Below are 12287 nucleotides of genomic sequence, written 5' to 3' on the forward strand. Positions count from 1 at the left end.
GAATGTACTATGTTAAAAAGAGCCAACTTTGGCACCCAACAGTGAAACATGCAAATGAGCTAGAGATGTGAAATTTTACAATGCAGCTCACTTTACTGTGCTTACCACATTTTACCACACTTTTTGCTTAAACTGCAGATTTCACAAAAATTTGCTTAGTGATTTTTTTTTCCTGCCTTGCACATGCTTCTGAATGTCCCATCGATGCGTGACAAAGTGGCTTGTGAATAAATGCACTGCCTGCCTAATAAAGTTGTTATGGGTGCATCAAGGGTAGCAATAATGAACTGTTCTAGAAACCAACAGGTATCTCTGCAAGGTGGCCAGTAAAAGGACCTGGCAGAACCTTGGGGGTGCAAGAAATTGACCAAGACATCACGTTCCTCAGTTGAAACGTCACATATATGGCCAATCCACCATGATTTATCATAAATGCAAGCTAAATTCTGACCACGTTGGAAGCTGGATACTTTAGGCGCATGAAAATATTCATGTTCATGTGCTAAAACGCTTGCAATGAATGAGGTGACATCATTCGAAATTTTGCTAATGCAAATTTTAGTTGCATCAATGGGCTTGAATTGATGATTTTCCCTTGTGCCAGCAACTGTATGACCTCTGCTAAACCTTTCATCCTGAACAGGTCTGATTGCTTCAGTGTCCTCCTTTGGCACAAAGAAAAATTTGATACCAGGGACAGAAAGGGGTCGATTTTAAAAGGAGCGTGTGGCTGTCCATGTGCGCATGAACGTGGACGTGCCGATTTTATAACGTCCAAATTTTAACTAGACCAGCAAACTGCCCTTCACTATTAAAGAAAACAAATGTCTGAATCAACACAATGATTATAAAAGAACACAAAAGCTGCAGCAGCAATTAATCCATTGCTTGTTGCCTACTAATTACCTTTTCAAAGAGAGCAGGGTTTTGATTGGATTTCAAGTTGCTGTATTAATGTGTATATTACTATGATCACCCTTCATTTTCATTCGCCTCAGCTGCAGACTCTTAGTACAGTATTTTCTTCACAAAATGTGTATCTTCAGTGATTACACACTTTTATATTTAAAGTTATAATGAAAAGATGCTTTGCATAATATTTTCTTTTGAATATGTTGCAGGTGGACATATAACAGGAGCAGTGTTCAACCAAGCTCTGGCCTTCTCAATGTACTTTCACTGTAAAGGAAATACATTATTAGAGTACGTAGTAGTGTACTGGCTTGGACCCATTATAGGTGAGTGATTTTATTTTGTAGAAAGTAGTATGAACAATAAACATTTACAGGCTGATGCAAAAAGGTGTATTCAGCCAAATGCATAGCTTAACCCTCATTCAAACACTCATTTTGTGAGCGTAAATTTTACTGCGAATACAGCACAAAATGTGCGTACAAAAGTGTGAGTACTACTTCAATGCCCTCACATGGAAATTCCAAGCAAATGAGGGCATTAAATAGTTGTCGATGCAGGGAGATGCACTAGCCTAACCTGGACTTTCAGAGATGGGTCAGAGAGATGGAGTTAAGTTTCCAGTACAGGCAAAAAAAAAAAAAAGAAGTCTAGATTTATCAGGCCACCTGCAGCTAGATAGCTGGGTAAGTTTTGACTTATCTGGCTAAGTGGAAATAGCCATATTCAGCTAAGTACTGAATTATCCAGCTTTCTGGCCATGGATTTGCTGCTGACTTTGGTTTGCCCAGTTAGCCGGATAAGTCAGTACTTATCCAGCTAAGTGGCAGTGGTGATGTGCAGCTAGATAGCCAGATAAGTCGGTATTTATCCGACTAAATGGTGGCAGCTGCCACTTGGCAAGATAAGCACACTTTCCTCCCGGCTCTGTATCGGGCGCTTGTCTGTGCGATAACACCCCTAAACACAAACATACTTCAAGTTAAAATGTGCATTCTGTCTGTGCCAAATGCACATTTTACAGTCAATGCACCTTTTTTTTTTTTTGTTAAACTCCCGCTGCATTTGTGTAGCATTGGTTTAATTCATCAGGAATTTAAAAAAAATGATTTTATCTGTGTGTTAAAACTGTATTCTGATAAGCAGCGCATGGTTTCTTATTGCTCAGATCTTGGAGTCCTATTTTTATGGAAAATTTCTCAGTTTTATTAAGGAAGAATTTAGTGGACTACTATCTGTCGTGTATTATTTGGTTTTCTTTGTGTTTAATTTTTGATCCTTGTACATGTTGTAGGATGTATTGTATGTATTATGGGTTATGTGTCTTTGTGTTGTTTATTGTATGAGTTGTGTCCCATTCTGGATAGTGTGTTTGATATCTTTTGTGAGCTGAGAGAAAGATAGGACTAAATAGTTGAGGGTGCGATTATGATGATCGGAAAAAACCAAGTTTCCTGAACATATCCAGATCAGTCCAGACCAGTGGGTTATGCATCCCTACCAGCAGATGAAGTTGGAGAACAAAACCTACATAACCGAGAGTGCCATCTACAATCCCTCAGTATTTCTCTGACTCCAGCAGATGGTAGAGGTGCACTCCTGCAGTATGATGGTTTGTTGTCGTCAAGGTAGGGGTGAATTGGCGGCCCTCTCGGACATCTGGGGAGAGGATTGGCTCCGGGGGGTTTTTCAACCCAAGCGTTCTTTTTTTCGCCAGTGACTGTGTGGCTGTGCGGGTCTCCTCATGGTGCCGAAATCCAAAATGGCAGCCTGCTGCGTGTGTGGCGTGACAGAGCAGGCACTCTATTCTCATTCCCTCTGCCCTGTCTGTCGTTCGGGGCAGGAGGGCTCCTCCTCGGGTGGCCAAGCAGGAGCTGTGGTTGGCAGGGCCCGTGTCTTCTGCCTTGTGGGGGGGGGTTCCCGCGTCAGAACTCACAGGAAGAGGCTTCCCCCCCCCCCCATTCTCTCCCCGGTGGAGCAGGATTGCTCGTTTGGGGAAGAACCTATGTCTCCCAACCCCCCTGTCAAAGGGGCTGATGACCTGGGAGAATTTTCCCCGGAGTTCGTGCTCCTGCTCCACCAGGCCTTTTTGGCCAGGAACAGGCGGCCGTTAAAAGGGCTGCTCGCCCTGTGGAGCAGGCGGAGCTCCAGCCCAAGCGGGTTTCCCGGGGGCCCTCAGAGCTTCAGCCACGGACGGGGCTTCCCAGGATGGGGGAATCGCAGGTCTTGGGGGTCTATGATGGGTTGGCTGCTCCTCATGGGGGGACTCCGGATCTGCAGGGGGCGGATCAGGTTCCGGGTAATGGTCACGACTTGGGTGATGGGGACCAGGATGACACGGATCTAGACGGGTTCCCGCCTCCGGAAGGTGATGATCCCAGCGTGATTCTTTTGTTCAAGCATGAGGAGCTGTGGCCACTTATTCCCCAGGTTTTGGAAGTACTGGGTGTGAAGGTCTCCCAGGAGGAGTTGGATAGCGAAGGGGTTAACCCTGTCCTGGATGGGATTAGGGGTCCAACGACGTCCTTCCCTCTGCCCAAGAAGATCCGTAAGCTGTTGAACCAGGAGTGGGACTCCCCAGATGCTGGCTTGAAGGTGGGCAGAGCAATGGCGAAACTATACCCCATGGCACAGGAGATTTTGGATCTCCTTAAGGTCCCAAAGGTCGATGCAGCAGTGTCTGCTGTAACTAAGACAACCACCATTCCCGTCACTGGGGCTGCTGCGTTGAAGGATATGCAGGACCGTAAGCTGGAGATTCAGCTGAAGCAAGCCTTTGAGGACTCGGCCCTGGGTCTGCTGGCAGTGGTTTGTGCCTGCCTCATGCAGAGGGCATCTAGCTTTTCCAATATATTTAATCTGTATCCATTCTTGATTATGCTGAGGTTGCAAGTGTCCAGGGTTAATCTAGGCCAATGTTCTATGTAAAACCTCAGCCTTCCCCCAACAGATGGTTCTCTGACACAGATAGTGGAATATTGGCTATGCTTTTCTCGATCTTGTCAAAAGCCTGTCCCAGGTTTTGGCTGGGATGCTGAGTGGCTTTTGGGCCCTCTGCTGCTTTTGGGTTGATAGTAATGTCCTTGCTGTTGAGCGGGTAGAGGAAAGCATCTCCTTGGTAGATGGAAAGATCTCTTTGGTGCTCCATTTATACACTTCCTAGATGAGGACAAGTCTGGTGTGGCAGTGAAGAGAGTCTGAAACAGTACAATGCTCTTTAATTTGAATCACTTCTTTGATCTTATTCCCAAAGAGTTTATCTCCACTGTGTAACAATATATTTATCTTGGGTGCTGCTGTATGGTACTTAGCAGAAATGACACATACACAATGCTGGATATATGTATACTTATATATTCTGATAGAAAATCAGTGATTATAATAAATGCAGTATATAAGAACATCAAAATTAACATTAACAAAAGAGAGGGAAAAAGGATCAAAGCCCAATATCAATCTCAAACCCACTCAATTGGCAAATGACAATATCATAAAAAATCTTTGCTTTAAAGTTTTACATCTGCAGCCTCTCGCCTCACAATGGGCCGCAAGCTTCAATCAGCTTGTAAAGCAGAATGTAATTTCTTTTTAATCATTTATTGTCATATTGCCTGTCCCTAATCTAAACTTTATTCAGACAAAATAACTTATCACTGAACTTCATTCAAAACACCCCTAAAAAAGGTATACCAATGTGAAAAACTTTTTACTTCTCACTTTTCACTCTATTTTAACCATAAATCTTCTATAAAAGAATACTTAGCCAAGTCAACGTGAAATGTAAATCAAATTATTCCCGACATGAATCACGTTTCGATTGTAAACACAATCTTCCTCAGGGGATCATTTCACAATGTTCATTGCTTGAAACGGCCAATATTCTTCAGTATCCCGGACAAACAATGTCTCACCGCTCTTGTTCAAAAAATGGCGCCACGGCCATAAGAACCTGACAAGTACCCAAAAACTAAGTCTATTCCATGTTACCGTTGCTAGTAATAGCAGTGGCTATTTTCTAAGTCAACTTAATAGCAGGTAATGGACTTCTCCTCCAAGAACTTATCCAATCCTTTTTTAAACACAGCTATACTAACTGCACTAACCACATTCTCTGGCAACAAATTCCAGAGTTTAATTGTGCGTTGAGTAAAAAAGAACTTTCTCCGATTAGTTTTAAATGTGCCCCATGCTAACTTCATGGAGTGCCCCCTAGTCCTTTTATTATCCGAAAGAGTAAATAACCGATTCACATCTACCCGTTCTAGACCTCTCATGATTTTAAACACCTCTATCATATCCCCCTCAGCCGTCTCTTCTCCAACCTGAAAAGTCCTAACCTCTTTAGTCTTTCCTCATAGGGGAGCTGTTCCATTCTCCTTATCATATGCAATCATGATATTATTATTGTGATAAGTGTAACTGTGGTTATATATCAGGCCACTTATAAGAATGGCCCTAAGAGAGAGAGGCAAGACAAGAAGAAAGTTATTTACAAAGATATGATATCGGCCCCCCTTTGCTCAAGTATGGCATCTGCAGTGGTCTTTTCTGAGTGTAGGATGTGTGCTTTCCTGGGTTAGAGGGCTTAGCACTGAGGTCAGATTTGCTCTGGTCTCTTCTCATTCGTTCCAGTTTTGTGTTAGTCTCCTTCCTTTTTTATCCCCTAGAATAGATCTGGCTCACATAAGTGCAGTCTTTTTTTTCTTTGTTCTTTACAATGCAGCCACCACGCTAACCAGGAAATATAGTCTTTCACATCTGCATGATCAAAGTCATTGATGCATTCTCCGAAGACAAGCAGGATGGCAGTCCTCACACATAAAAACATCATTGGATGGACCCTGGCCCGGAACTTTGATCTCAAAGATTCTAGAACTTTCAAACAAGCCCTACTGAGCATGTGCAGTTGTAATTATCACCCTGCCCCCTAGGCAGAGTCTCTCGGTCTTTTGTTTTGTTTTTTTCACCGAGCCGTGTGTATGTGTGTGTGATGGTATTCAGCTTTGCTCTTTCCTCACAGTTTTTGTAATGTGATTTCTTTTTAGAGCTGCAGCTGTTTTTCTTTTCCTTTATCTTAAGGTAGTTTTATTTTATTTTCTCTTTTTTTTTTCCTTTTGTCTGCCAGCCACATGGCAGGCCTTAGTTGCTGTGATGCCTGCCAGTGTCTAATTCTATCCCTTATTAAATAAATACTGCATGTGCAGTTTAGTTTTTGTCCTATTCCTTGCTCTGTCTGTTTGTACCTTTGTCAGGTGCCAGCAGGATTGACAGAATGCAGTCCATGGGTGATTCGTGTAGGCTGCTGAGGCTGGGGGATTCTCCTGGGTTCTACCTGGGCAGGAGTTCCATGTCGTTACACTGATCGATCGGCATCAATGGAGATTCGGACAGTGAAGAGATCGAGGACCACACCGTTCCTGTAGGGGGAAGAGCTCATCCTCCCCACATTCAAAGGAACTAATTTCCATGGGCAGGAGCCCTGGATGACATAGCCTCCGCTCCTGATTGCCTATGATGGCAGTGTCATCTCCTTCAGTGCCGTACCATGCACAGTAACATTTGCCTGTGCACCAATGGTCTGACGCGTCAATATCAGGACTGGGACCAGGACTGCCATTGAGCGCCATGGTCACCCTTAATGCCATTGAGATGCCGGGGTACCCGCTATGGCATAGAGGTGCGTGACTGCCCTTGATGCCGACAGGGCCATTAAAAGCATCATGCATGCTTCGAGCATGCTGCCTGGGCCTTCTGTGATGTAGGCGTCGGTCGCCATGGGCTCTCGATGTACCAGAAGAATGGCATCAACCTTAGCGTTGAGTGCCTTGGGCCTCGATGCGGTAGAGTAGCGGCACTGGCCTCTAGTGTCACAGTCTGGACTGTGTCGGGAACCAGGACTGCCATCTAGCACCATGGTCTCGATGCTATTGGAGCTGCTCTCCGTGCAATTAACACCATCGAAGTGTGGGGCCACTGTGGAAGCCATCAGGCATGTTGGCCAATGATGCCATTTGTTGCTGCACTAGGATCACCATTGAGCTACCTGGTCAAACCTCTAGGTCATTGACTGCCAGAATTCCTGAGACCCCTTGAGTGCCACTGAAGCCCTTGGGTGACTAGGGCTTCAGGAAGCATCCAGGATGCGCAGTGTTTTGGTGCCCTTAAGGCTCCTTTGCGGTGTCCAGATGGGGCACAGAGGGGCATCGTGCTGTCCCATCACTGGCTTATGGCTGTCTAGCACCAAGGATGCCGATGATCTCGGGGGCCCTGAGCCACTGGGATTGTGGGGCATTAGAGGCCCTGCCGGGATTCGTGCACTATTGGTGCTAATGAGTGCTAGGGTTGCTGTTGCAGCTATCATTGGCAGTTGGCGAGGGATGCCATCGAGCTTGCAGCATAGACACCCTCTGGCATATAGGTGCACTGAGGGGAACCATCAATGGGGCTGGCAGCCATCGGTTTCTTTCGACACCAATGCGGCGTGTTGGTGCCATGTTGGGGCCTCAGAGCCTCTGTCTTCAGATGCCACTGGCATCCTCTGTGCCACTGATCCCTCGATGCCTTTGGGCCCAGGAGTCTCCATCAGTGCAGTTGGGCTGTCGACATTTGCAGGTGCCTGGGGCGCTATTGATGGCGCAAGTGTACTGTCGAACTGGTCAAGCGCTGTTTCAAGCACTGGGCATTGTTTGGTACCATTGATGCAATCCATCACTGGTGAGCACTATGGGCTCCAGTGGACATGGTCTGATGCCGCAGGACACTACCACAGAGCACCATGGCTTCACTGCTAATGTTTCATGATGGAAAGGGCAGTGAGCAATTCACGAAATTTTAAGTGCTATGTGCAGACACTTGGAGCGTTATTAGGTACTGGGGGTACCATTGGGGCAACACCATAGAACACCGCCTGGCCATCATGCCATAATCAGAGCCCCAGTGCTACTGGGGACGCCATTAGGAGTTAGTGTGTCAGTGAAACGCAGCATGCGCAGTCAGGTCATCCACTCCTCCAAGCACCTCAGGCGCTGGCAGGCACCATTCTCTCTGGCAGCGCAGTACACAGCCATGTCAGGTTTCTGCCATCTTCACGTCAAAGTATCGGCTTCCTCGTCTGTTCTGCACCAAAGGGTGCTAGGGAACAGTACAGAGGCAAGCACCATCACGCACTCTGCAATTTGCTTTTTGGAGGTGCACAGCCACTTAGTGTAACAGGTGGTGTTTGGTCCTTGCTGTGCCCAGGCCTGGAATTGTCAAACATAGAAACAGCAACATAGAAATGACGGCAGAAAAGGAGCAAATGGTCCATCCGGTCTGCCCAGTAAGCTTATGGTAGTATCTGCTGTACCATGTAAGTTACCCCAATCTTATCTGTTTCCCAGATTAAAGTCAGGACCCTCTGTTGCTGAATGAATCCAATTCCCCTTTTCCCCCTGCCATTGAAGCAGAGAGCAATAATGGAGTTGCATCAACAATATCAAGGCTTATTGGTTACGGGTAATAACCGCCGCACCATCAAGTTACTCCATGCATTCTTTTCATTTTCAACCTTTAGTCTTTAGGGATCCACAATATTTATCTCGTTTAAATTTTTTCACTGTTTTGGTTTTCACAACCTCCTCTGGAAGGGCATTCTAGGCATCCACTACACTCTCCATGAAGAAATATTTTCTGACATTTGATTCTGAGGTGTCCTCCTTGGATTTTCTTTTTGTTATCCATGGTTCTACTAATTTCTTTCCAATGGGAAAAGGTTTGATGTTTGCATATCATTAAAACCTTTTAGGTATCAGAAGGTGTGTATCATATCACCCCTGCGCCTCCTCTCTGCCAGAGTATACATATTCATATCCTTCAGTCTCTCCTCATTGGTTTTCTGATACTGACCCCACCCCATTTTGCTAGCCCTTCTCTGGTCTGCCTCTATCCTGTCTATCTCTTTTGAGATAAGTGCTCCAGAACTGAACACACTACTCCAGGTGAGGCCTCACCAAGGACCTGTACAAGGGCATTTTCACCACTTCCATTTTCTTACTGGTTATTCCTCTCTCTATGCAGCTCAGCATTCTTCTGGCTTTAGCTATCACCTTGTCACATTGCATCACCATCTTCAGATTACCAGAAACTATCACCCCAAGATCCCACTCTTTATCCATGTACATCAGCCTCCTCCCCATACTGCTCTTTTGGATTCCCGCATTCAGATGCATGAGTCTGCATTTCTTGGCATTGAATTCCAGCTGCTAAATCTTCACTCTTCAAACCTTCTTAAATCACTTTTCATTCTCTCTACTCCTTCCAGCATGTCCACTCTTTTGCAGATCTTGGTATCATCTGCAAATAGACAAACTTTACCTTCTATCCCTTCCGCAGTGTTGCTCACAAAGATTTTGAACAGAACTGGTCCCAATACCGATCCCTGTGGCACTCCACTTAACACAACTCTCCCTTCAGAGTAGGTTCCGTTTACCATTACACACAGTCTCCTATCAGTCAACCAGTTTGTAATCCTTTCCACCACTTTGGCAGTCACTCTACTAGGTCTGTGCAAAAATTGGTGGATGGGGGTGGGCAGCAGGCTGGCTGAAGATTTATTACCTTCCAGCTGTGCTGAATCTCACTTAGCAGAGAATAGCCGGATACTTCCTGAATCAACCCCTCCCTTACCAGGCAAAATGCAGGGAACAGAATGGGAGGTGGTGAGCCTACTGCACAGAGAGCTAAGAAGGATCATTTTGGTAAGATTAGGAGGGGCTGAATGGGGATCGTTGTGGGTGAGAAGAGAGGCTGAGGAGTGAGAGTGGATCAGATGGCTGGAAGGAGGCAGTGTGTGTGTGAGAGAGAAGTGATTGATGCTAGTGTGTGCGCCAGATTGAGATGTTAGAAAGGAGTTGTAAGGGGGAGTACGACCAGAGCACAGTAGGGATATCTACCTCTTTTCCCCTCTCCCGCCTACTGCAGTTCAGGTTCTCGCTTCCCTGATCTTAGATTCTATCTCCCAAATCCTGGAACCTCCATTCTTTCCTTTCCCTTCTCTTGAGATCCTGGACATGTCCTGCACCCTTTCCCCATCCCAGAACCTCCATCCATTTCCCTCTTTTCCTTTCCTTCCATCGCAGACTCCTGATTTCCCCCTTTCTTCTACTTTCCTCATATCCCATCCTTCCCATTTCCAGTCCTTTCTATCTCTCCTCCCCCTTCCTCAATCCTTCTTATACTCTCTTCCTCCTATCCACAGTCCTTTCACCTTCTCCTCATCCTATTCCTCCTCCTTTCTTCTCCCCATCTCTGGTCCTCTCAACATCTCCTCCTCCTGTTTTGCCCAGCCTTGAATTCTCATTCCTATACTGATACTTAAGATCCCTTTTCCTCACCTAATAAAAAAAAATAAATTATACAGGTATAACAAGGTTGGAAAATTACTTCATTTTTATAATGTGAAAGATGGAAATGTTTGCCAATGTGCTTCAAACTTTTTCAGTTTTTGCCACAATCTATGCCTGAGCTGCCACCGCAAACTCTGGGACTTTACCTTATGCCTCCTGCTCCATGTTGTCTAACCTTACCTGTGAGGAGGAGTTGTTGGTGGGGGTGAAAGAGGGGAACAGCAGCAACAGTGCCTAGGGGTGGTAAACTCCTAAATATGTCTCTGGATGTGCTGTGGGATTCTACCCTCAAGCATGAGTGGGTTCGTAGGTGTGCCACCATCCGCAGGATGGGGAACTACTATATGAGTACAGGTCATCATGCTTTTACAATGGAGGCACTATTCTTCAAGTTGACCTTTAGTGGATGGATGTATGTGTTTACCTCATAGTGAGCACAACAGGTTGTGCACTGTAGCCACAGGACTGACCTAAGACTACATTCCTGGTTGACCCGTTATGGGAATTGATACCAGGAGGGTAGTGTCTGGAGTCTTCCCCCTCCCTCAGAAGAAGAGTGTGTCTTTCAACTACTCTCATATTAGGAATCCCCTTCGTGGGAAAGCCCTGGAGCTCGATCACTTGTAGATCTATTGCCAAACTGGAGCCTTGATTCTTTTGAATCTGTGCATCTCCTTGTAGGCCAGGACAGTGGGGAACAACAGTGGCGATCATTGGACCGCTTTTGCTAGGTCCCTCTGTTGATTATCATGATGGCCTACCCCATCTAAGAGTGGCTGCATGTGGCAGATTTCATCACTTATGAACCTCAGCGGTCAGTGACTAACACAATTCTCTCCTGGAGAGTTGAAAGGTTTATCGGGATCAGGAAGCCCCAATTCCCATTGTTTTACTGTCCCTTCAGGAAGTTTTGATACGACTAGGTTTCCAAAGGCTACGTTTCTATGTTTCTATGTTTCTTTATGGGTTGCCCCTGGATGCCTGGTTGTCCACCCCTACAATGGGTGGCCTTCTTTCTCCATTTCCCAGAGAAGGGATTTCACTGCTTCTGATTGGCAATAGCTCTCTTCCCTATGGGATCCAAGAGCAGGTCAAGCGATAGCTCTCTTCTTAGGTTGTCCTAAGGCACAGAAAGTGTATTTTGTAAGTTGACAGTGTGAACTAAGCTTGGCTAGCAGACAAGACAATGAAGTGGAAAGCTCTTGGCTGTTGGAGTTTAGACCTCAATGAATTTCAGTGCCTAGGAGGAAGCTTCCTTACCTGATGCACTAGAAATTAATATTGATGTTGATGCCATTCCAGGAATCAGCATTGGGGCCCCCTTCTTCAGATGCTCTTAGAGTTTCCAGCAAAAGATGGATGTCAGTCTGCAAAGCTGTTGTTACTGTCTTTACCAGTGCACCTATATGTACCATCTTCCAGTCTAATATCTCCTGGAGCCTTCTGTCCTACTCTTCAAAAACTGTCAATGCCAATACTGCATATGTAACAGGAAAAGAGGCTATGTCCTCCTGTGTTACTTAGTAACAACATAGTAAATGATGGCAGAAAAAGATATTAAAGAAGATCAGTGGCTGGCATATGGACAGTTGGATCTATTGGATCCCAAGAGTGATGCAAGGATCAACTATCCTCGCTTTGGGAATGCTTCGAGGGAGCTATTTATTGCAGTAGCCTTAATTTCTCATCTTTGTGCACTCATGGAGCCTGATGCTCTTTGGCCTTTGCCCACTGCATGTCACTGAACCTAAAGAAGCATAAGCCCTTTGCTTTCTTCAGGTGGGAGCTAGACAATAGCTTATCTCCTTGGCTTCTGTGGATGCTTAATGTCTAGGGGAATCAATGCCTTCTTAATGTTTATGCAGCTTCTGTGTCCCTTGATATCAACAGTGCTTATGGACCAGACGTAACTCTCCCAAATAGATTTTTCTATCAGCTTCTTCTGGGAACAGAACGGTATAGGGATCATCTTTGCACATGTGGAACACCACT

At 45.5% G+C, this 12287-nt stretch overlaps 1 protein-coding gene across 2 annotated transcripts in view; it reads left to right on the forward strand.

The window, feature by feature from the left end:
• AQP11 (aquaporin 11) overlaps positions 1–12287 on the forward strand; it is a 42026-nt gene that overhangs the window by 13375 nt on the left and 16364 nt on the right. For both annotated transcript variants that reach the window (XM_029602182.1, XM_029602183.1), the window contains exon 2: positions 1122–1238. In XM_029602182.1, the coding sequence (XP_029458042.1) occupies positions 1122–1238 (117 nt within the window). The remainder of the gene's footprint in view (positions 1–1121; positions 1239–12287) is intronic.

This window comes from Rhinatrema bivittatum, chromosome 5, assembly GCF_901001135.1.
Source record: "Rhinatrema bivittatum chromosome 5, aRhiBiv1.1, whole genome shotgun sequence".
NCBI lineage: Eukaryota > Metazoa > Chordata > Amphibia > Gymnophiona > Rhinatrematidae > Rhinatrema > Rhinatrema bivittatum.